This window comes from Pollachius pollachius (assembly GCF_949987615.1).
Source record: "Pollachius pollachius genome assembly, chromosome: 2".
Lineage (NCBI taxonomy): Eukaryota > Metazoa > Chordata > Actinopteri > Gadiformes > Gadidae > Pollachius > Pollachius pollachius.
The window spans coordinates 33,065,607-33,091,784 of record NC_136935.1 but is presented as its reverse complement, the minus strand read 5'-3'; the positions used below and the strand labels follow the sequence as shown (position 1 = coordinate 33,091,784).

The window sequence follows — 26,178 nt, the reverse complement described above, 5'->3', positions numbered from 1 at the left end:
AGATTTACATTATATATGTTCACCAGTTCCTGGAGGCATCTTGAGAAGAAAAGCACCATGCAGCTTGATAGACGAGACTAGACCAGGAATGTAGTGTTTCACTACATCACAGAATAACTTTTGCATAAGCAAAGAAAATTAGGTTATATATTATTTATTTTTTATTTTATCTATTTCAACAGCTTCCCATCTGTTGTTGTAGCTTTATTACAGTTTTTATAGAAAATTGATCTGTCATGACATGTCATGATGCCCTGCCAGATATATTGGTTTGCCAATATTGACTCACATGGAGAGGGAAATAACATGACTTTCAGTAGTTTATAAACAAGGTATGAACAAAGGTTTATAAACAAAACCAATTTAATGCATTGCATATTTAACGTAAACCAATCAAACTTTTTAATTCCGGTTGGTGTTGATATTTTGCCTGAACCACAGATTTGATGATCTTGGTGTTATGAGGCCTTTCAAAGTGTCTAATATTGTTCTATACATAGGCTAACCCAATGAATGCACACGAGACCTGTATCCTCTGTAGAAGGTTCTGCAGTGAGTCTGGTTAGAACAGACTGAATCTCCCATATGGCACTATGTACTGACCACGGTCAGGTTTTTCTCATACTTAACATATCATCATGATGTGTTATTTTATAGTCATTGCCAAAGAACGTTTCGCAAATCATTAAGGGAGATCATTCAAACGGGGTTTGAATTATACACAATATATAATTGTATATAATTATATATAATTATTTATGATATAATTATAGATAATATATAGATAATATATAATATAGATAATTCAAATATAATTTTTTCAATTTTTTTATTTTTCGAGCTATCTGATTGTTCAAAAAATATATTGGATCACGTTATGACGTGATCCAATATATTAACACGTAATGATATGTTATTTTATAGTCGTTGCCAAAGAACATTACTGAAAGCCCATATCGATATTACTGGTTAGGAATAAATATTTATTGGGTAAATATGCAGTTACAAGGTCTCAATACTGGTCAGGCTGTAAACGATAACATCTAGTGCTTATTATCCAATCCCATTCTTGGATGTGTATTTAAAGGCCTTCAACATCAACCTATTAACAGTGTTCATTAAACAAGGCTTGAATCACTGTCTTGGAGGGCCAGGAGGGAATATCAAGGATTAGCAAAGAAGAAGAAAGAAACAGGATTTGTAATGCTCAAGGTGTTGACCAGCATTCGGCTAGGGTCAGGTCAACTGATTACACTGACACGTTAGTTTTGATGTTAGGATTGGAGCGGGAAAAGGGTTTTGTACACACAAAAATGAAACAAGTTATTTTAAATCATTAGGGGTGGTCAAACAGGATTTGAATTATATACAATATATAATTGTATATAATTATATATGTAATGTATAATATATATATATTATTATAATAAATATATTTTACAATTATTTTATTTCGAATGATCTGATTGGTCAAAAAGAAAAAAAATATATCGAGCAATCTCATTGGCCGAAAAATGAAATTTATGTCGAGTGATCTGATTGGTCGAAATAAATTGATATTTTCGAGCGATCTGATTGGTAAGCAAAAAACAAAACGTTTTTGTGTTCACTGGCTCTGTAATAATAAAGTAATCTGATTGTTGATTTGAATCTTATGTGTCGAGTCGAGTGAACTCTTGTTGTATCCTGCAAAATATCGAGTCATATAAAAGATGACACTTTGCAGACATAAATAACAAAAATATACTTTGCAACAACCGCACTCGGCACTGTTACGTTGAGCCAACGCCACACAGCGGGTCGCATCGCTGGAAGTTTTTTGTCTTCGCGCATGCGCTTATTCAGCGCAGCTTGTCGGGAAAGGTAGTGACTCTGGATGCTATCTGCTGGATGCTAGCTACAGTTTGTTTTGAAATATCACACAATTGTCCATAAAGACATGTCCAAAAGACATCGTCTAGATCTGGGCGATGACCACTCCACCAGTAAGAAGCGGTCTGATGGGTAAGTTTCATTCTAACATTTAACAGTATCAGCTACGTTATCGAATCAATTAGCGCCGGGCTAGGCTACTGATCGCTACGTAGCTGCAACGTTAGCTTCTTATAAACCATTCATGTATTTTTAATCCAAGTCTTGTCATCTGATACACGGTTGTTTTGTTCTAGTCAACTGTATTACATGCACCACAGCCGCACTTAAATCATGCACTTGCAGTGACCATCTTATATCCAGTCGTGGTCCATCTAAAGTGTATGTGTTTATTATTGGTGGTAGCATGCTAAAGGCTAGCGAGGACAGTGCTATCCTCTGTCAGACGACCAAGCTTCGTCCTAGCACATGTGCTTCTCGTTAGCTCAGAGATAGCCCCATATGTCATGCACGCCAACAATGAACTGTGCTGATATACGTTAATAAACGTATAGTTATTTCACATAGTAGTGTATTTGTACATTTATTTGTAATCTGATGTTTTTTATTATCCAGAATGAAGTCATTTCAAACTGACGAAGTTAAACCTTTTCATTCAATGTTCAGGCGAGACAGGGATAGAGATCGGGAGGATCGCTCCAGGGACCGAGACCGGGACCGGGATAGAGACCGAGAGAAGGACGTCAAGCCCCCGGGTGTCTCCTACAACTGTGTCCCTCTCGGAGCAGCTATAGCACCCATCAAACCCAGCCTAGCCATGCACCAGCAAATAAATCCTTTCACCAACCTGCCACACACACCGCGCTACTATGAGATCCTTAAAAAAAGGTTACAACTGCCTGTGTGGGATTATAAGGAAAGCTTCAACGACATCATCACTCGTCATCAAAGTTTTGTGCTTGTTGGCGAGACTGGGTCCGGCAAGACAACCCAGGTTTGTCGTCACTTTCAAAACGTTATTTTCGTGTGTGTGCTAACGCTATGCAGACAAGTGAGCAAATCATAGCTCATAAGCAGGGATTCCCTAACTGTTTCATACCGTGACCCACCTGGGGAGTCACTTTTTGCCGAGTACCTACCAAATGTTAAGTCCAGTAAAATAAGCGGTACATTCTCATGGCAATGAGAAGAAAGAATAGATTTATCCCTGTATAATGTCATATCAGCAATACACTTTTCACCTTCAAATATACTAACAAAGAAATCAAACAGAATTTGAAGCCACTGTTCAAGGTTCAGATTCTGTGGCCTCTTAATGCTCTTAATCTGTGCAGATCCCCCAGTGGTGCGTGGACCTGGTGAAAGGTATACCGGGGCCCAAGCGTGCGGTGGCCTGTACACAGCCCAGGAGGGTGGCTGCTATGAGTGTGGCCCAGAGAGTGGCCGACGAGATGGACATCATGCTGGGACAGGAGGTCGGCTACTCGATCAGATTTGAGGACTGCAGTTCGGCCAAAACAATATTGAAGTGAGTTTGTGTATTGTGTTAACTTTGGACAACACATGCAACATGTGTACATGCTTTAGCGAGGGGTGTAACGATACACGTATTTGTACCGAACCATCACGGTACAGGCACTTCGGTGTGGTTACGGAGGTGGACCGCGGTGCGTAAATGTGGCGTACATAGCGTTAATGTGGCGAATGTAAAGGCTTGTTTTGCGATGCAGAATTTACAACTTGAAGTCGGAGTTCCTCCTTGACCGTTTAGCCAAAGTATACTACTCAGACTCCGTAACTACGGAGACCCCTCAGCAGCTCTCCATCGGGATGTCGGATACGCAATGCAATTCGCCGCCCGATCGATCTTATATGTTGACTACAAACCATGTAAGCAGTGTTGTAAATAAACTTCCAAAGCTTTTCAAATCTTATTTGGTGTTATATTGGACCTTAAGGTGCAAAGTAAAACAATGTACAAAGTAATTAAGGTGCAAAGTCAAACCAGAGAAGTGTTTCAGGAAATGATTTTGTTAGAGGACCAATCACAGCCCTTGCCGTCTCCGTTGCGTCGACCAATAGGTCCATGGCGTAGACGGATAGTTAAAAAATGTTGGCTGCGCACGTAAGCTACGGAGAGGGTCTCCGACAGGCTCTCCGGCTACGAAGAGGGCTCTCCGTGTCTACATACAGCACTTAAACATGCACACGCATTTGAAAAGGCACCATCCAGGTTTTACTATCACCGTTGCTGTGAAAAAAAAACGAGCTGTGCAAACCCAGCTCACGACACTATTTCAACAACCCCTGTCTGGGAATTCAGAAATGCAAATGCCATAACCAAGTTTATTGGTGTTTTCATTGCTGCTGATCTACAGCCGTTCTCCGTTGTTGACAAACAAGCGTTTTTTTTAAATTTCCCCCTTAACTATGAACCGTACCGTCCTGTACCGTACCGTGAATTCAAAAACGAGGTACGTACCGAACCATCACTTTTGTGTACCATTACACCCCTAAATTTAACTTAACTTGCATCACATTCACGTTTTCAAATTTCAAAGGCAGACCGCCTTGGTTGGGGCTTGCAGCGTTAAGGTGCTGGGTTCAATACCTGATGTCCACAGCCTTACATGTAGGGGCCCTTGAGCAAGATGCCCTGACCTCTACCTTAATGGACCATGGACCTTAATGGACCTGTAGGTTGGATAAAAGCTCAATGACAAAATACAAATGGAAATGGCCTGGCGTAAGTTTGACATTACTTTGTTGATCCTTGTGGAAATGGTTTCTTAAAGTCTGTTAAAGGGCCATTGAGACCACTGTTTCAGCTGGAATTCAACACTGTGATTTAAAAAAAGAACAAAGCCTTTTGGGCTGACAGCTTTAGGAAAGGGGGGGGGGGGGTGTTATCCCCATGGTTACGACCGACGATGACTTTATGATACTTTTTTGTACTGTCGTTGTGTAACTGTTATGAGTGTTATAATAAGCAATCTTGTATACTATATCCGCCACACACCGTAGCATTATACAATTGGTGTCAGGGAAGCCTAACCCTCATTCGGACATTAAATAAATCCTTGCTCAGACGGAGCTTCACCATCAACACACACGCCGCGCCGTCGGTGCCCGTTGGTCGTGACGTCAGACTACCTCGGAAAATGTAGTCTGGCGTCACGAAAACAATGATGACTGGGTTCGAAGCAGAGTGGAATTTTCACGTAGTGTTTAGGGGAGAATGGCAAAAGAAATTAGTATTTTACCCTTTTTTCTCTATATTGGGGTACTTATCTCAGTAACCATGATAAAACGGCATCGATTACTTTGTTGACGATCATATAAGACATGAAAACGTGGATGTCTAGAAGAGGGCAAGCTGAGTGCTGCACTCCGGTGTCTGCCGATCCATGGTAATCACGACTAATCGTGAACATCCCTGATATGCACAAAAGTGTACACATAGTATGTATAAACATACAATAAGGTGGCTCGTGAAAGTGCTGTGATATGCACCTGTTGAACTGTGTGGGTGTGTGTGTGTCCCTGTGCAGGTACATGACAGACGGTATGCTGCTCAGGGAGGCCATGAACGACCCCCTGCTGGAGCGCTACGGCGTGATCATTCTGGACGAGGCCCACGAGAGGACCCTGGCCACGGACATCCTGATGGGGGTGCTGAAGGAGGTGGTGCGGCAGCGCTCGGACCTCAAGGTGCACTTCTATTAAAGTTAATTTCCCACACTTCATGCTTATTATAGTGGTGTGCTTTTCAAATGAATGTCTGATTGGTTAGTACAAACTGTTCTCTAAACCAAGGCTGCGGTGGATTAAAGCGACGGCAGGTTGTTGGGTGGCAACAGCCTTCTCATTGAATGATGGACACATGATGGACAAGCAAAGTGCAGGGCAATTTCCCAAATGTACTGTACATTTATTGTAAATACATAAAAACACTGCCCCCTTGTGTTTAAAATTAAAGGTGACATATTATACCACCAGGTGTGAGTGTGATTAGCCGTTACAAGCAGTTTTGAAAATCGGCCTCTTCGGACATCAGAAGTGGGCGTGTCCACCTACATGTGTGCTGGATAGATCAGTCTACCAGCCTAGCCAGTGGACTGTAGCAAACCTCGCTTATCTATCCGTCATGCATCTAGGTGGACACGCACACTTGATGTCAGAAGAGGCTGATTTTCAAAACGGCTTGTAATGGCTAATCACACTTGCACCTGGTGGTATTATATGTCGCCTTTAATTTTAAACACAAGGGGGCAGTGTTTTTCTGTATTTACATTAAATGTACAGTCCATTTGGGAAATGCCATGTCTTTCTGTGGCCACGCAGACCTCCACACTTAATTCTGCATCGTCTTCTCCCCCGCCAGGTCATCGTGATGAGCGCCACGCTGGACGCCGGGAAGTTCCAGGTGTACTTCGACAGCTGCCCTCTGCTGACCATCCCCGGGCGCACCCACCCCGTGGAGATCTTCTACACCCCCGAGCCCGAGCGGGACTACCTGGAGGCGGCCATCCGCACCGTCATCCAGATCCACATGTGTGAGGAGGAGGAGGGTGACTGCCTCCTCTTCCTCACGGGGCAAGAGGTTCGCAATCACGCCTTTTCGTTTTTTCAAAGGGCCCCTGCTTTACCGCCATGTGTGCTTTCGCATAAACCTCCGCACCACCCGGAAGGAAGAGTTATGCATGCTTCTGAACGTAGTAACCACGGTAACCCGTGATGGTGTCCACTGCAGCATCAAGATGTAGCCACAGTCCAAACTCATTACCAAAATGTGCTCATGTTGTCTCACCAGTAGCCCAAATACATGCAACCAACTCACTGAGAAGCAGATCAAAAACGGTTTAAAGGCACTAATCCAGTGTTTCTCAACGAGGGAGGAGCGCCCCCCTCAGGAGATGCAGGGTGTACTGCAGGGAGATGGGATGGAAGCTTTATGCTGTCAAGGAAGGGATCGGTTAATATATTTGAGTGAGGGGGGAAAACCCAATCGCACTCTTTAGAAATAAAGTGCATGTGGACAGATCTAGAAATGTGTTGCACACGAGCTGTACAATGACTGCCCACACGTATTCACAGAGGTGACACATTTATAATGCATGAACTACACAATCTGTTGTGAATCACAATGACGTGATTCCAACCCTCGCAGACGGCTCATTCAGCGATTTAATTTATTTTCCAATCCATCACTTTAAGCTGGGGGTTCATTCCTTAAATGGGAGGGCAGTAATACCTTTTTTGCCTGAACTCCTTGTGGGAACCGGTGCCATTATTTGCTTTGTCTAAAATGATGGTGCTGGCCAAAGAGGTTTGAGAACCACTGGTCTGATGTTCCCCGTCCTTGTTGCCCCCCCCTCCAGGAGATCGACGAGGCGTGCAAGCGGATCAAGCGCGAGGTGGACGACCTTGGGCCAGAGGTGGGGGACATCAAGATCATCCCCCTGTACTCCACCCTGCCCCCGCAGCAGCAGCAGAGGATCTTTGAGCCGCCGCCGCCCAGGAAGCCCGGCGGTGGAATAGGGAGAAAGGTAGCGCCCGAGACCCCGCCCAGCACACCAAAATAGCGCCACTCACATTCCATGCCAAAACAACATAGACATCCTATTGGCCAAGAGAATCCCTGTGAGGTGTTGTTCTGAAGTGAAATGGAGTGTCAGCTGAAATGGGTTGTAAGAATAATCATAATACCAAATATAGCACATTAAAGATTATTATGTGTGTACATAGATGTATAGTAACAGCACTCATTTTGTCAAAGGCCTAAGATACAAGGCATGACAAAAGCAGAGTAAAATCCATGTCAGCAAAATGTGTTCAGAGAAGATCTCCATAAAGGAAACTCAATCGGTCTTAATGCCGTTCTACGTCACGGCTCTCGTCAAATCCCCCAGACATGTAGTTGAGAAGCCTCTGTCGTCCCATCCCAGGTTGTGGTGTCGACCAACATCGCAGAAACCTCCCTGACCATCGACGGCGTTGTGTTTGTGATCGACCCCGGCTTCGCCAAACAGAAGGTGGGTGAGACGGAAGGCTTTGTGGCATTGGTCCCTTGAGAGCCACCAGGAGCCCTCTGTGACGGGCTGTGCTTTGACCCCCCGCGTCCAGGTGTACAACCCTCGCATCCGGGTGGAGTCGCTGCTGGTCACGGCCATCAGCAAGGCCTCGGCCCAGCAGCGGGCGGGGCGCGCCGGCCGCACGCGGCCAGGGAAGTGCTTCCGCCTCTACACGGAGAAGGCCTACAAAACAGAGATGCAGGTACACACAGGCTCACGGGATGGCCGAGGAGGGGGTCAGGGGTCAAGGATTCAGGGTAGGCAGGGTGTTAGGTGTTATCACTGGAATCATGGGGGATTTATTGCGATATCTTATGAATTGAAAATGCTATTATTAACAGTATAACTGAGTGTCATAACGTCAAAGTATATGGAATTGTTATGAATGGTATCGAACTAAAACTAGTTTTCCTTTCTCACTGACATTCCAAACCTCATATTGAAACACTTTAATATAATCTTGGCATAATGAGTAGTAGTGACTGTATCTAGTAAACGGGTACACCACCAATATGAACACAAACTCTTACTTATTCTTTTGGTCAGATTGCAAAAATCGAAATGTCCCATGGACCTCCTGCGAGCAAGGAGTTGTGTTGATTGGGGGGGCATCACATGTGTTAACCACGGCCCTTAAACCTCCCTAGGACAACACGTACCCTGAGATCCTGAGGTCCAACCTGGGCTCTGTGGTCTTGCAGCTCAAGAAGCTGGGCATCGATGACCTCGTACACTTTGACTTCATGGACCCGCCAGGTGAGTGGACCAGGAAGGCCTCCGCTACGCTGCTGTACAAGCCCTGGTATACTGCTCCGTGAAGCCTGGTTCACAAGCCCTGGTATACTGCTCCATAAAGCCTTGTTTATAAGGCCTGGTATACTGCTCCATGAAGCCTGGTTTATAAGGCCTGGTATACTGCTCCATGAAGCCTGGTTCACAAGCCCTGGTATACTGCTCCAAGAAGCCTGGTTTATAAGGCCTGGTATACTGCTCCATGAAGCCTGGTTCATCAGGTCCTGGTATACTGCTCCATGAAGCCTGGTTCATCAGGTCCTGGTATAATGCTCCATGAAGCCTGGTTCACAAGCCCTGGTATACTGCTCCATGAAGCCTGGTTCATCAGGTCCTGGTATAATGCTCCATGAAGCCTGGTTTATAAGGCCTGGTATACTGCTCCATGAAGCCTGGTTTATAAGGCCTGGTATACTGCTCCATGAAGCCTGGTTCACAAGCCCTGGTATACTGCTCCATGAAGCCTGGTTCACAAGCCCTGGTATACTGCTCCATGAAGCCTGGTTTATAAGGCCTGGTATACTGCTCCATGAAGCCTGGTTCATCAGGTCCTGGTATACTGCTCCATGAAGCCTGGTTCATCAGGTCCTGGTATAATGCTCCATGAAGCCTGGTTCACAAGCCCTGGTATACTGCTCCATGAAGCCTGGTTCATCAGGTCCTGGTATAATGCTCCATGAAGCCTGGTTTATAGGGTTAGGGTTTGGGCCTGCTATACTTCGTGGTGAACTGTCCCCCCATCGCCCCGCCCACTCCAGCCCCCGAGACGCTGATGCGGGCCCTGGAGCTGCTCAACTACCTGGCGGCGCTCAACGACGACGGAGACCTGACTGAGCTGGGCTCCATGATGGCGGAGTTCCCCCTGGACCCCCAGCTGGCCAAGCTGGTCATCGCCAGCTGCGAGTTCAACTGCTCCAACGAGATCCTGTCCATCACCGCCATGCTGTCAGGTAATGCCCAGAGCTGGGACGACTCGACAAACAAAGCCACAACCATACCGTCGGCGAGGGTAGATCGGTTATAGCACAGCCACACGCAAACCAAAGCACTATAATCTAAACACTGCACTTTATTAGACCAGAACGTGGAATAATTGCTTTTCTAAATTATTATTTATTTTGTTATTCTACCCGTTAATAGTTACCTTGGAAGGCTCAAAGTGTGAAGTCAAAGTGGAAACCATCTTCTTGTTCATCTCCTCTGTAGACACACCCTCACCCAGTGTGTCTCTGTCTTAGTTTACCCAAACGGCCCTCCGTTTCAGCCTTATAATGACACATTGCAGTTCTGTTGAAATCTTATTTTTGGGATTTCACAGAAGCCAATGCATCAAACTGCAGAGTTTGGGGACTGACCACAACAGTCTTGATCTGAGTCCAGATCCCCTTTATTTCCCCAAGACCTCAGCCCCTCTAGTGTCACAAATCAGATTTAAGATTAAAATCTAAAGTGTGATGGCAGACCGGCTCAAATCTGGGGGACCTGTATGTTTCACTTTTTTTCACTTCATATTTGTTTCAACCAATCATGTTGCTGGAGGAAGGGATCTGTAAGCATGTGATTGTCGAACACAAACTCGGCCAGCACTCGTTAACTGTTTTAAAATAGACCGTCCATTGCAAATATATACTCAAATATATGAAGCGACTGGATGCAGCAAATATATAAGCTTCATCCAGTCGCGCAAACCAGTTTCCTTCAATAGAGTCTTGTTGAAACAGGAAACATGGCCTAGCTCCGCCCCTTGTAGTTCTTTTGGATTCCGGCCCCTGCTCTGTGCCCGCCCCCCCCAGAGGTTCTGTAGGGCTGGGCCCACTCTGTTGTTCCTCAGCAGCAGCGGCAGCGTAGGCTTTGCTCCTTGGCTTTGCTCCGTGTGTGTTTGCGGATGCGTTGACTCATGCCTGTGGGCGGCTGTGTTGGGGCCCTCACCAACCCTGTCTAGTCCCGCAGTGCTTCGTACGACCCACCGAGGCCAAGAAGGCGGCCGACGAGTCCAAGATGCGCTTCGCCCACATCGACGGAGACCACCTGACCTTCCTCAACGTCTACCACGCCTTCAAGCAGAGTGAGTCACGCTGTTGGATTCGCTGCAATGTTTAAACCCAATTCGACAAGTGGTAGTGCGGTACTATGGGCGGCAAATCTATTTCGTTGTTTCGCCCTTTTAATCGTTTGAAAACAACGTTGAGAAGTGATGTTTTCTTTTGAAAACGGGCCCTTTGGTTTGGAGTGCATGTTCAAATAAAATACATTGATTTCAAAGAAACCCCCAACAAAGGACAGATTCTAAAATAATATCTAAAATGTGTCAACGTGTCAGAAGTGAAAAGACCCTAATAGAGCCAGGAGATTGTGAAGTGAGACGTAATCCCCCCCCGCAGTCTTCCCCATCCCAACTCCTAGAGCACATGACAATACAAAGCAAGTATTGATCGGCCATGTTTCCTCCAACCAGACCATGAGTCCAACCAGTGGTGCTACGACAACTTTGTCAACTACCGCTCGCTGGTGTCTGCGGACAACGTGCGGCAGCAGCTGTCGCGCATCATGGACCGCTTCAGCCTCCCGCGGCGCAGCACCGAGTTCACCAGCCGGGACTACTACATCAACATCCGCCGCTCGCTCTGCACCGGCTTCTTCATGCAGGTGAGGCCGGAGACCTGCACACACCACCCCCCCCAACACTGACCGGTCGCTCCCTAAGAGCAGGAGACCGGCCTGCACACACCACCCCCCCCCAACACTGACCGGTCGCTCCCTAAGAGCAGGAGACCGGCCTGCACACACCACCCCCCCCCAACACTGACCGGTCGCTCTCTAAGAGCAGGAGACCGGCCTGCACACACCACCCCCCCCAACACTGACCGGTCGCTCCCTAAGAGCAGGAGACCGGCCTGCACACACCACCCCCCACCTCAACACTGACCGGTCGCTTCCTAAGAGCAGGAGACCGGCCTGCACACAGCACCCCCCACCTCAACACTGACCGGTCGCTCTCTAAGAGCAGGAGACCGGCCTGCACACACCACCCCCCCCCAACACTGACCGGTCGCTCCCTAAGAGCAGGAGACCGGCCTGCACACACCACCCCCCACCTCAACACTGACCGGTCGCTCCCTAAGAGCAGGAGACCGGCCTGCACACAGCACCTCTCCACACTGACCGGACGCAGAAGACTTGTTTCTCGTCATGCAACTATGGCCTCCCACTGTTTTTTGTGTGTTCCCGATAACTGACATTTATACCAATGATCTAGTTTACTTCATATATTTGCCTCTCCTGCTCTCTCTGTCTCTCCGTCTCTCTGCCCCCCTTTCTGTCTCTGCCCCTCTTGCACTCTCCGTCTCTCTCGCTCCCCCTCCCTCCGCAGGTAGCCCACCTAGAGCGCACCGGTCATTACCTCACCGTGAAGGACAACCAGGTGGTGCAGCTGCACCCCTCCACCGTCCTGGATCACAAGCCCGAGTGGGTGCTCTACAACGAGTTTGTCCTCACAACCAAGAACTACATCCGCACGTGTACAGACATCAAACCAGAGTGGTGGGTCTCTTCTGCGCTCTGTAGGGACCATAGTGGGGTGCTGTCCTATCCCCAACACTGGGATTTGGTGCATCTGGTGTCATATTGCTCAAGTGGCCGTCATCCCTTAAGATGAGACGCTGCATCACTTCCATTCATGTTGAAAATTCGAAATATTATTTACAATATTGTTTTTGTGTAATAACGTTAATGAATATCTCTATGTAAAATCCTCGGTAACACATTTGTTCCGTGGTATTCAGAGGTAAAGAAACAAACGTGTTATTTTCTAACTTTATCGTGTACGTGTCTTTCATATTCCAGGCTGGTGAAGATCGCACCTCAATACTATGAAATGGGTAACTTCCCCCAATGTGAAGCCAAGAGACAGCTGGAGCGAATCGTTGCCAAACTAGAGACCAAGGAGTACTCGCAGTACTGAACACCAGGCGACACGTCCCAATTTTAGACCCTCCCCGTCTGTATCCATGTATCTTAATCATTTGAGTTGATTCTGTTGTTTCATTTTTACTACGGTTCATTCTTTAAGTGTCGGATTTAATTTCCAACCCGGCGGAAAGATTTTCAAAAGGAATATCATGAACTTGTCACTTTGTTGTTCACTTTCCTGAAGGAAATTGCATAAAATTTAAAGGCTGTATATTCGCCTTGTTTCTTTAATAAAGGAGCTTTGACCTACTGTCTTTTCATATCTTCAAATGATTTCCGTATATAAAGGGCAAGAGGTTTAGGTTGAGCATAACAAAGTGCTCAGTAGAGGGTCAGCTGGTTCTCTGGACCGCCATGTCTTGTTGTATGTCGTGTTCTTTCTGTTGGATGAATTATTCACTAGCTTGATCTGTCAATGCGGTTACTCAGACTTCAGATCCATTTGGCTGACACACTATCAAGAAACTATTGTATTACAGTCCGACATGTTTTGTGCAAAACCGATGCTTGCATCCATTGTTTTGTTTGCATGAACTGACGGATTGCGCCAAAATGGCCTTGACCCGATGCAGTTTGTTTGTGATCAGGGTTTGTTTTAAACAGTCTCTCTGGAACATTCTGCGTTCGGTTTAGCCAGTGGTTCCTTCTAACCCCTGACATTGTTTAAAGCCAGTTCTATCCATGTCCCAGGGAAATAGTCAAATATTAGCCACTATCCCGCACACTGTATCCGGGACCTTTTAGTTTGAACCCAAAAGTAGCCGTAGTATACGTACATGAGTAAGCTCCCAGTCCTACGACCTCAACTACATACTGGCCAAGCACGGATTTAAGCAAATGCTTAATAGAAAATGGAACATTTTGGGAGGTAGTCAATTATTTATTTCTATGGGGTTTATGGGATCATGGTGACATAATGGAGATGTGCATGATTGGTGAATTTTTTTGAATAGTGTACTATTTCCCCCAGTGTATTTAGCTTCCAGTGATTTCGTTATTGATATTAGGCCTACATAAAAATGTAAACTTTACAATAAGGGTGCATAAATTAACAATTAACAGTTATTGCAGTAATCATTTCATAATGGTATTCATGTTTACTTATAAGGTAAGGTTGTTTATGTTAACTAAGTTAATATATACATTATTTCATAGGGTTAGGGTTAACCCTAACCATAAAAGATTACGTTTGGTGAACCCCAACCCCTATTCTAATGCCATATAATAATGCTTATTTCTGCATTTAGTAATGTTACTTATTGTTAATTGAAGTACCATTAATGTAATATATAATGTTAAAAGGCAATTATTTAAATTATTGATTTAAATTTTTCATTTTCAAATAATTGGAGCTGTTTCATGAACGAATACCAATAACAACGCTACTTTTTTATTTATTTTACATTCAGTAATAAAACAATCTGTACATGGCGCTAATACCTAGTTTGCCAACCATTGCTTACTAGGGAGCGACAATTTCTCGCCACTTCTGCGATTTTCGATGTCGTCAATGGTTTCTGGAAGACACCGGTCGCATGTCTCTGGAAGCGTCCAGGCTACCATCGACCCGACGACGGCCAAGGAGCTGAAAATGACCTTGGGCAGGCTCACCCACACGTCGTCCAGCATCAGGATTAGAGGCGTGGCGGCCACCGCAGTGCGAGAAATGGCCGAGTTGAAGCCCATACCGTTCTGCCTGCAAAGACGTAAGTGTATTTCCAGTGGTGAGAAGGCTTACTTCAGTGGTAACTCATGAAGGCTAGCCATATTTAACATTTTAGGTAAAATCTCCATATAGAACTGACAATAATTCTAAATAATGGAAGCAACCTAGTTCTATATATTTAACTAGCTAAAAGCTATATTTTGCTTCATTTTTGTTTCATTTGCCCATTACTTCATATTGGATCATTTTATATGTTGGTGGGATGTAAATTTTATGGTAGACGGGCCTGTATATACCTTACTACTGTGGGGTACAGCTCTGAGGTATACAGCACAATGGTGGTAAATGAAGCGGACGAAAAGCCCTTTCCCAGGACGGCTACCACCGTCCTGAGTGTTGCCATTTCTGAGAAGAAAAAAGGTTAATAGTTTCGAGAATTAGAAGGTTGGTCAGTGCAAATATTCCTATTTAGTAGGACATTTAACCAACTCATACTGGAACACAACTAGGCCTAGATTGTGTATACATACAATTGGTTTAGAGTGTCTACAATCAGGTGAAACCATACCTCTTGGTATGAAAATATTGATTAGGATACAAATCCCAACGAAGGACAGAGCCCCTCCCAACATCTTTCGTCTGCCTATCTTATCCAGCAGGCAGTAAACGATGAATTTGGCAGGTATTTCAATAAGGCCAAAGGTAAATTGGGTCAAGTAGAGGTTGAGTCCAAAGCCACCAATATCAAAACTGATGCCGTAGAAGCAACAGGCCACAGAAAACCTAGAAAATCAAAAGATCGACATAACAGATCCGTCATAAAAGGAATAGGCTACAAGGAACGATTAAACCACTGAAAAATGCACATACAATAAAAAAAGATGATACATTACAATAATAATTTGTTTGATTTATATACCGCTTATTTGTCTTTGAGCGTGCGGAAAAGTGTTATATAAATAAAATATTGAAATGATATTTGGGTAATCAACATTGTTTTAAACAGGTATTTTAAATGCTTAATGTTTGAATCAATCTGCAGGATGAGAATGCAGACCACACAATGGCTGTCCGTAGGGCCAGAAGCCTTATCACGGGGGTCCGCACAAGGTCCAGATATGTGTACACTCGGTCTTTCTTCTCATTCTTAATGACCAGAGACAGGGCCTAAACACAACACAGATTCACATCCCTGTGTTAAGATCCAGTAGCCAGGCCAACAACACAGCATAACATGAGATATGTGAGATGAGAAAAAGGGCTTGTATGTGTCCTTCTGGGAGGTTCTAGAATGCTTAACAAAATGACGCCTATCAAGGTTTTGTTATGTAGCCTATGTAAACAAACTGCTAGAACCAAACAATTTGCACAGACAAAGCCTCCCATGAGTATGTTGCTTACAATGTGCAGAAGTACAACCGTTTTTTATAAAGATAAATGCTACAGAATAGCCTACACATGAAGCCTTGTTAAGCTCTCTCCTAAGCAGGAAAAGTAGTATGCTTTTGCACAATGTTAGTACTGATGGTATACTTCATCTGTGCATCATTTGGGGGCTCTAGCTAGTTTGTTTGGGGACATTGAACAATTTTTAAGCGTTTCAGAACCTCCGGCCTTCTGCATGTCCTAAATATGTTTCTCTGGTGGCCAAGGAGTCACTGTGTGAGTGGATGATCAACAATGGCATTGGCCCTGGTGTTTTTGAAACACTAACCTCGGGTGTTAGTGTCTCTGCAAATTCCTCGGTTTGATTCATCTTGGCACAAAGACGCAAACTCGTCTGAGCTTGCGCCAGCTTTCCATTGGCTATGAGCCATCTGGCCGACTCTGGAACCCACCTAATGGTGGAGGTCATAAATTACATCAAACCCAGATACACTCGGCAGCTCATATTCTGACCCGTCATCAATACCACCACTGACCAAAACATAAACCCTCTTTTTCTCTTCCTCCTGGGTTATAGCTGTCATGCATTTATGTTTTGAGTTATTTTATATGGCAAAGGTATTCATCTTTCAGTGTCTATGAAATTAAAGTAGTAGGATGAGTACATACAGTATAACACCATTGACCCACCCATGAAACTACCAGCTGTTAGTCAATGTAAGATTAGCTTGTCAGACCCTGGTGAGGATTCAGTGTTGAGAAGTACTTTCAGATTTCTCAACCTGGACCTTATTTCCCATCGTTTCGGGCTCTAAGCTAATAATGTAGACAACAGCGTTTGGCATTGGTCCAGTATTGAGCAAACGTTGTCAGACACTTATCTTAACAATCTGAGCCTGTCGGCGGCATAAAACTGCACTTTTAGAGGACGTACATTGACATACGTTTTTGCCCTATATGGTCACCTTGCAGCCTTTTTCGTGGCTGAAATAGCTCAATACTGGACCAGTTAGTCTTTCAAGCCAAAAATGATTGGAAAGTAGGATCCAGGTTGTAAAGTCTTGAAATTATTATTTTTCGCCCATGACCCCATTTTCCGTTGGATAATTGTTGTGACCCAAACGCCACCCACATAATTTTTTTGTTCATCTGCCTCAATACACAGCAAAATGTATCATTGAATATCTATAGTATACATGTTAACAATCTCCTGCAAACCAATCTGCATATCAGGCGATCCCCCCGACCAGAACCCAAAGGCTGGCCGTCGTTAAGCTGTACAGCGGTACAGCATGGGGTCCTACCTCCAGGTGAAGATGGGTACGAGGAGGGGAGCGGTCACGCTGAAGGCCAGCAGTCGCCAGGATCTCACAAGGTAAGCGATGCCCGCGAAGCCAATGGTGCCAAAGCTCCAAGACAAGCTGTCGATGACTCCCACCATCTTCCTGTGCCGAATGTCCACCCACTCCACATCTGCAAAGGAACCCCCGTGTTTGGGGATCACCCCCATGTTAGCCATGGAGGTGTCTCTGATGCATGTTTGATTGCAAAGAGACGATGATTTTGAGACTGTCATGTTATTGAGGATACATAATAATGTAGAAATCATGATTGTGATTATGACATTATTTGTTGATATAGACTGATAGTAATGTTAAAGGGCCGCTATTTCACCACTAGGTGGTATTTTGATATCACCAGTAGCCATTTGAGGTGGCTACTCACTCAGGACACTTGAGACAATAATGATGCCGGTGATGCTGAAGCCCGTGAAGAAGCGCATCACGGCAAACATCACGTAGTTTACGGAGAAGGCGCTCCCCATGCCGAACAGCAGGGCAAACACGTAGGACACCAGCAGCATGATCCTCCGCCCGTACCTAAGGAAGAACCACAACGGTGTCTCGTATGGCAGCCTCATCAACGATGCTACTCATCCATGATCAAGTTAGAAGGTGCTTTTATCCAGACACTTTGTTACGGGCAGGTAGGGTTAAGGGCACGTTGCTCAAGGATGCTTCTACAGGAAGACTGTGGGCTTGAACCCAAGGGCCCAAAAGGATATACCCTTTTATGACCTGCATGTTTGCAAGTACCATCTAAAGCAGTTAAATAGTTGGATCTGGTACAGGGGGTGGGAATTGTCATAAGGCCTGATTGAAATGTGAACGTTTGTCATCAGTGGAACAAAAAATAATTCAATTACCTGTCACTGAGACTTCCGAACCACATTGCGCCGCACATCACTCCAAGAAAAAATATTGTGCCGGTTTGTTTGTCTTTTCCTTTTTGATCACACACCAGGTCCCACTTTAAACACAAGCCCAAAAGAAGAACGAAAACATTGACTCAATAACATTGGCTTTTTAGGAAATCTTTACACAGGGAACTAAAACTCGAGAGTCAAGGGTGCACAACACATTAGCATTGAGTTGGACCTAAAAGTTGGTGCTAAAAATCTTTTTTGCCCCCCTAAAGAAGCCTATTGTTGAGTAGTAATAGGGACACATGTCTCACCTGTGAGGCCAAAGTGGACTTGAAGGTGCTGTTGTCAAACACCCATCCGCCCTGGCAGTGCACCTTCTCTGCCTGGGTGTCGTTGGAGTCTCCCAACAGCAGATGATACTGGGGTTCTTCGTATATCTGACAGGAGCTGAGCTTCCCATCATCCCTGAGGGGAACACCAACGGTGATCTGCTCCTCAGGCGTCAGGTTTCTAAACGCCCAGTCGTCCGCGTACAGAGCAGTGAGGTTACAATGGTGAGACGGCACCACCGCGATAAAGTTGTTCAGCATGAAGTGGCATGGCATTGAGAAGCGACTGATGAAGCTAATCACTATAATCATCTTCTGGAATCGGCCAAATCCGTTAATATCTTCGAGGACATTCTCAAACTTCATTTTGGATCTTCTGAACCTACCCTAGCCTAACCCTAGGCTTCTGTTCTTGAAATGACCAAAACATGGATGCTCTGCCCATTTAAATTACCCTTTTAGAACCAACCTTTTCTAAGGCTATTGAAAAGCAATCATTTCTTTCTTAACTCAGCCAACTGGGTTTGTGAAGTGAATATGTAACTGGTCATTGAGTTTCCATAGCTTATGTATTTAAAGCAGGAAATAGGAGATGGGACAATGATTCATTGTGTTCTAATTTATTTTAATACTGATCTTTTTTTCCATTAGGACATGAGGATATGTCCTAATGGCCCAGCCATGCGTTCCTGAACAAGAATAATTACAAACTATTAAAGTCATTAACACTTAACCCCTGCTTTTACCACCTTCTTGGTTTTTTTTAGCACATGTTGAAATGGGACAGATTAATTCACATTTAATTAAACTTAACAATTGATAAATAAATTGCAAAAACCGGTGCAAAGCTAGCCCGATGCTTCCTGTTAAGTCGTTTAAAAAATACATGGTTTTAACCATAACATTTCTAAAAGCTGAACCTTAAGAATTGTGGTCAACAACTGCATGCATAATTTGTATCTGAGTCATGTTAACAAGATCCGTCCAAACCAGCGCTTGGACCAAACCTCTTCGGCCCCTACACAACACACCAAACTACAGTAGAGGAAAACTATGATGGAGACGCTTAGGAGGGACTATGAGAATGCCACATTTACACTGAATAGAGCTGCGTTTCAGCAAATTGCTTAAAGGCCTTAATTAACCTGCAGCCGGACGCAGACCGGTATCCAATGAAAGTTCTCATCGTCATCTCTAAACATGATGGCTCACAAGAATGGAGACATTTTGGCTTGTGATCGGTTGAAAGCTGCACTACTCCCAATGTCTTGTTGAAGTTCACCTCTGTGTGCCACCAAACTAGACACTGAGTTTCATATAAAGGCACGGCAAAAGCTGTGTGTAGGTCCTGATAGTTTTCATTATTTTTTTTCTCGCTGTAGACCAGTCTGGCCGCTATCCCATTGAAAGAGTTCAAACAATAATAGCGGCGCCAATAAAAAGTGTACTATTAAACCAAGCAATCTAAGCAGTTTCCATCCCAAAATAGACAATGTTTAAAGATGAAAAAGAAATGCTAAGATAAAAATATTATTTTGCTTTACTTCCAACTAGATATGGTGGTATTGAAGAGAGCAGGAGCACCCCTCTGATTACCTGGAGTTTGTTCTGAACGACATGAGGTTGTCGCCCATATTTGGAAATCAATTACTGCCCAGATGAGGCCCCCCCGATCCTCAGACTGGTTTATTGATTAACACAAACTAAATTAATATCTGGACGGTCTCACCAAGCTAAACAGATATGGACGGAGCGCTGAACCCAGAACAACAAAAGGGGGGTAAAGGAAGGGAGTAAATGAAATGATTCAGGGGGTCGTGCTAGGGATAACTAGAGGGTTTTTGTCTGTAGATTCAATCTTTTATTCTTCCAGAATCATCTAACTTCACTACAAATTTTGAAACGTCACCGTCAAACACGATGCAGCAAAACCCCAAGCTAGAATAACCTGAAGGAAATAGATACAGCCAGCCCAAGGGGTTGTCTAACTGAGTACAGGGCATGATTTAAATATTGTAGCCTCACTCGTTTAGAGATTGTTTTATTTTAGACGGACCAATGCTTGGTCGAAGTTGAAAGATTGTTAATAATCAACCATTAAAGTTTATGCATGCAAATGTGTAGTGAGGGGAAGGATTACATAGTTTACACGTTCACTTTACCACGGCTGAGCTGATAATAAGGGCAGAGGGTTCTCTGCAGTGGTAACCAGTGTCAGAAGATGAAATGATAATTCATTTTTTACAAGGGCATGAATGTAATTTATTCTACTTTATATTATATTATTTTCACTGTAGTACCTGGGATATCACTTGAGCTAGATCTTCATCTTGCTCTAAAAATGTGTATTTGAATTAGAACCTAATTGCACAGTCCATTAAAATATCCTACAAGCCAGATTAGGTTAATTTTGAATTATATCTTTATTCACAGCAATGTTATTTACAGCATCACATTAACATTTGAACAAAGGGTTGGGGGGGGCAGTCAGTAGGTGTACGTGTGGGGCGGTCAGTAAAGCGAGAAGAAAAAAAGAGCTCATCTGGTGAATTTAGTGACTTTTGGAGCTATTGCTAGATTCTTTTATTGGAAAGAGTTGGCAACACTTCAGACCACACCACTATAACATGGTTATCTAGCATTGGTTACCTACCTTTGACTTTAAGTGTGCCACTTAATTGTCCTCAAGGCCTTTTGCAGACCACCTCAAATGCAAATAGTAAAATAAAAAAATAAATACATATTCAGTGGCTAAGCAGTGCCAGCGCCCCCTTTTATACACAGTTATTACCGCAAGAAGGCCATGGCCAGTGGGAAACAGTGGGGAAAAAAAGTCACTGACGCTGCTTATGCTCCCAGTGTGTTTATTTAACACAAATTAACCTAAAACACCAATGGAAAACAAGATGGAATGCAAAAAAAAAGACACTAGTCAAAAAATAACAAGCCATAATACCACAATATTTATAATCTATATTTATTTTCAATTATGTTTGTAAATGTTACTATTTCAAGAATAAAATCAAACATTTCACCTTCAGGTTGAAGAACACTGATCTACAGTATTTCCAAAACTGAGTTTAAAGGTGACATATTATAACACCAGCTGTGAGTGTGATTAGCCATTGAGAGGCGTTTTGAAAATCTGCCTCTTCTGACATCCCAAGTGGGTGTGTCCACATAGATGTATAACGGATAGATGAGCAACATTTGCTACAGTCCACTGGGTAGGCTGCTAGACTGATCTATCCTGCACACATCTAGGTTGACATGCCACCTTGTGATGTAAGAAGAGGCTGACTTTCTAAACTGCTTGTAATGGCTAATCACATTCACACCTGGTGGTATAATATGTCACCTTTAATGTCTGACTTTGAGATATATAGTAATATACCTTCTGACATATTCATGACAAGATATTTAGTAGGCTTGTAGTGGCTACATCCCTCTGAGATATTGTATGGTTATTTTACATTTTAGATCCTTGCCTTCAATTTGAGATTGTTTGCACACAACATAATTATGGGCAAAATAGTCTTCAGCTGCATCCAATTGCTTTGATTGGGATTGTATTGAGTCACAAAGTGGGAATGGTGGATGACCGTTTGGCAAAAGTTGGAAACCTTCCCAGTGTCAAATCACAGTTGGACTGACATCTTTGAATTGGATAACTTTTGTGGATCTGGGAAAAGATATAAGAACAGAAACAACTATAACCTCGACCACTTGTAATTCACAGATATAACGTTAGACAAAAAATTTAAAAGTATAAAAAAGTATAAAAAGATATTGCAATAATATGTAATGTAAAAAATATCTTATCTTCAAATACAAAGTGGGAAAAGTAAAATATTCTGCAGTGTCTCATTGCAGTCTTTGCTGGCTGACCTTGGTTCTTCCACATCTTCGATGAACTCTGGCATGCGGGTGTTGTGTGTTTCCGGGAGCTGCGACGCCACCAAGCCGGCCACAACCGCCACGGCGCAGTAAATTACTTGAGGGAGGAGACGCCACACGTCGTCCAACAGGATGATGAGGGGGGCGATGGATACGCCCAGGCGGGCCACAAACGACGTGTAGCCTATGCCGTTCTGCCTGAAAAGCAGGTGTGTCTCATCAGCCAATCCGCTCGCTGAAATGGCAACAAAAGAGCTGATGATTCAACGGTTTTGTTGACTTACCGTACAACTGTGGGGTAGAACTCGGCTGTGTAGAGGAACATGATTGTAAAGGCGGCTTCGGCCAGGCCTTTCCCGCAGATGGCAACAACAGTGCGAATAATCCATAGATCTGTGTAGAAGACATTATTAGATTATAGACTTATTTTTAAACACACAGGCCATCTCCCATTGTTGAGTAATGTATTTTGTGACTAGTATGACTAATGTTCAGACTACTAGATGGACGACTTACCATTTGGAACAAATATATTGATGAAAATACAGACACCGGTTAGAATTATGGCACCCATCTGACAGGGCCGCCTGCCCACAACGTTCAGGGAGAAGTAGACGATCAGCTTCCCTGGGAGTTCGATGCAGGAGAAGACTAATTGTGTCAGGTGCGGGTTCAGGCCAAACCCGGTCACATTTAAACTGATTCCATAATATGTGAATGCAACGCCAAACCTGAAAGTAAATGAAAATAATTGAGAATTAATTTGTATTGATGCCGGCATTCTCACTGAATATAAAAACCAAGTGGGTACATTTTTTTAAATATTTAATTTGAGTCTTGATGCATGTCTAGGTGTATGTATCACCCTTGAACCTCAACATTCAAGCATAGTGTGTTGGGACCATACCATAGTATACCAGAGCAGATAACCAGTTTTCTCATATTGGGCGTTTTTACAAGATCCAACAACGTATACTTTTTCATTTCATTCTCAATCCCTGCAGACTCCAACAGAGACTGTGAATAAGTGAACAGAAATCCATTGTTATGCTGGCCAAAACCACTGAAAGAACATTTAACAGGGTACAGAGGACAGAAACTGCAGAGTTTATGATCAATGAAATAGGTGGAATCTAATCTAACGTTACCTTCGGTGTGACATCAGCTACACAATTAACTCTGTTGTTCATCTTTGCGCATTCCATAATGTAGTAGTGGGCCTCTTCTGCCCTTCCATTGGCCAGAAGCCATCTCGCAGACTCTGGAATCCACCTGTAGCAACAAGCCGCATGTCATTCAGCCACACAGACTATAATCACACTGTTTACTATTTAATCATTTAGCCAAAGCTTTTATTCAAATAACCTCTCACCTGAGGGTTCGAAACCAGTTTCCTGGAAGTGAAAACGCCCCAACAACTAAATGATCCAGCCCCGAATATTGTAGTATCATTTTCACTAATATGTTGACCAGAAGAGGACCAATCTTGTTGGGATAACAGTATAGATAGTATAGCATACCACTATAGTAGTCCAGGATACAGAACTAAGGAACACGTGGATAAATACTCCTTACCATGATGGGAGGTGGCTCAAGCCACTTGTTCCCTAACGCTCTCTTTTGCTCTCTTGTGATCGGTCGAGAATCTACAAGGGTCATGGATACTGTAGTAGGTAATCATATCAATCAATATTAAATGAATAGTAATTAAGGTAAAGCATTAATTTGTAATCCAATAAACTCTTCCCTCGTCAATGATTATGAACCTACGGGACTCGGTTTTACCGTGTGGGGAATAACATGGGGTCAATAGGATTGGAACAACATGGCCATAAAGCATAAAACCAGGTCTATGCTTTAAGTCATTCCCAAAAAATGGGATGGCATGAGTTCTATTATTAAAAGCAACGCACCACCAGCTGATTACTGACAGGATGAGAGGGGAGGTCACGGCCACAATGAGGACCCTCCACTCATTGATAAAGTACGCAACTCCACACAGAACCATGCTGCCTATCGTCCAATCAATGCTACCGATCACCCCCGCGAACGTCCTGTTCTCCACGCCACACCATTCCACATCTGCAGAAGGAGAAGAAACACAACAGAACCATGCATTGGAGAAACCACGCATCAAATATGGATATCCATGTTTCATCCCAATGAAAAAAGAGGGACATAATTGTACACTGTAATACTTACCAATGAATCAGGATAACTGTAGAGTTTCTATGGAGATCTGAAAGCAACACTCACTCAGAACAATGGAGATGATGCTGATCCCGGCTATGGCCCCTCCTGTGAGGAATCTCATGATGGCGAACATCACGTAGGTCCTGGAGAACGAGCTGGCCATCGCAAAAAACATGGTGGCCAGGTAGGACACCAGCAGCATCCTCCTGCGGCCAAATCTGATCCCCACCACCCCGTGAAAATCACATTCATCTAAACCACATGTGTATATAACAGGATTACAAATGTCAGTTGATGACTGAGCATTTATTAATTACCTAAAGTACACTCTTACATATTAAAATGATATTCATTTGTAAGTAAGGTTATTAATGTGTTTAAATTATTCATTGCATTTGCCGTGAGGAAATAATCAATAGCACAAAGCAATAAAGCATACATAAGAAACCCTTCCTAATCATGATTGAATTCCTTTGCATAGAGGACCACAGAAATTAAGTTAAAACACACTCATACACATACACTACTATGTACATTCTACACAGGACTCACAGGTCATCTCATAAACAGCATATGTGGCCCCCGAGTTTGCAGCTGTGATCACAGAGCCTGAGTCTGAGTGGTTACCGGTCGCTGAGGAAGCCGAAGGTGGGGGCCCCAAACATCACTCCGATGAAGAATATGGTGGCGGTGGCTTTGTCCAGACCCTTCCTGCTGCACACCAGATCCCACTGAGGAGACCCATCGAATACAACACAGAGTTACCTAAAACACACGCTGACCTTTTTATTACTTTAGCGTCGTGTTGGGAAGATCACCTTGTTAAGTATAGATGCATTTAAAAATGTAAAGTGCATGCATCCTTAGGACAGCCAAACTAGTAACCCTGGCGTTCAGACACAAACACACACACACACACACACACACACACACACACACACACTGACCTCGGTGACTAGGGTGGTCTGGAAGGTGCTGTTGTCGTACACCCATCCACTCGGGCATGGAACGGTGGGGATGTGGTCGGTAGCATTGGAGGGGGACAGTAGCAGTTGGTACTGCGGTTCTGAATACATGCCGCAGGTCTCCAGCGTCCCATCCCCCCTAACGGGCACCCCGACCACCAGCCTCTGTTGCTGGGTCAGGTTCCCGTAGAGCCCGCCGTCCTCCAGGGAGCTGAGGTCACAGTGGTGGGTCGGAACCACAGCGATGAAGTTGTTCATGAGGAAGTGGCAGGGCAAGGTGATCCGAGATATTCCCTGGACCAGCATCAGAGCGATTTGAAATTTCCCAAATCCATTGATTTTCGAGAGTACTTTGTCGAACTTCATGTTGCTCTGACAGCTCCAAGTGGCGGTGGTTGTTATTGAGCTCTTAGCAGTGGCTGAGGACTATGTACTGTTCACCACTACAGTGTGGGAACTGTAGCCATGGATCAGCTGTATAGACGCAAGGTTAATAGGTTAATTAAGACACACATTCACTCAACTTGTCTCCAAGTTAACCATTAAGGGTTATCTGGTCATAACCATCACACCAACACACTAACCTCGATCCAATAGTAGTAGCTCTTGGCAGGCTGTAAGAAGAGACTGATCCATACAGTCTCAGCAGATGGTTTCCCAAAATAACACAACATATTTTAGGTTGTTCTAGTTTTAGTTGTTAATGTATGGCTGCATGGTTACGGTTCAATCGCTTAGTTACACTGTCTTTTATATACTGCCTCTCCTCCATCTCCAAACCAGGGTTCTGGGTCCAATCCCATCTAATCATTGACTATCCTCCGGAGTT

At 44.1% G+C, this 26,178-nt stretch overlaps 2 protein-coding genes across 2 annotated transcripts; one reads left to right on the top strand and one right to left on the bottom strand.

Moving 5' to 3' along the window:
- Positions 1–1,862: 1,862 nt before the first annotated feature.
- Positions 1,863–12,957, top strand: LOC307070498 (ATP-dependent RNA helicase DHX15-like). Its single transcript, XM_079729003.1, has 14 exons — positions 1,863–2,004; positions 2,539–2,866; positions 3,207–3,400; positions 5,424–5,583; positions 6,257–6,475; positions 7,254–7,421; positions 7,821–7,907; positions 7,999–8,148; positions 8,594–8,702; positions 9,497–9,688; positions 10,681–10,803; positions 11,194–11,384; positions 12,109–12,278; positions 12,582–12,957. Exons 1-14 carry the CDS (start codon positions 1,940–1,942, stop codon positions 12,697–12,699), a joined length of 2,274 nt encoding a protein of 757 aa, XP_079585129.1. The 5' UTR covers positions 1,863–1,939; the 3' UTR covers positions 12,700–12,957.
- Positions 12,958–14,147: 1,190 nt separating this feature from the next.
- LOC307071323 (solute carrier family 22 member 7-like) lies at positions 14,148–25,715 on the bottom strand (the record flags this gene model as incomplete). The annotated part of the gene is made up of 17 exons (XM_079730309.1): positions 14,148–14,403; positions 14,670–14,778; positions 14,942–15,156; positions 15,431–15,540; positions 16,088–16,211; positions 17,064–17,232; positions 17,485–17,639; positions 17,966–18,069; positions 18,277–18,667; positions 22,183–22,389; positions 22,476–22,584; positions 22,771–22,922; positions 23,335–23,463; positions 24,105–24,273; positions 24,448–24,602; positions 25,012–25,115; positions 25,332–25,715. 17 exons carry the CDS (start codon positions 25,713–25,715, stop codon positions 14,148–14,150), a joined length of 3,042 nt encoding a protein of 1,013 aa, XP_079586435.1.
- Positions 25,716–26,178: the final 463 nt, after the last annotated feature.

Excerpts from the sequence above, each read along its gene's own strand:
- LOC307070498 (XM_079729003.1), top strand. The coding sequence starts at position 1,940 with ATGTCCAAAAGACATCGTCTAGATCTGGGCGATGACCACTCCACCAGT. Across the intron at positions 2,005-2,538 it reads AGTAAGAAGCGGTCTGATGG|GCGAGACAGGGATAGAGATC; the intron begins GTAAGTTTCATT and ends TTCAATGTTCAG. Across the intron at positions 3,401-5,423 it reads TCGGCCAAAACAATATTGAA|GTACATGACAGACGGTATGC; the intron begins GTGAGTTTGTGT and ends GTCCCTGTGCAG.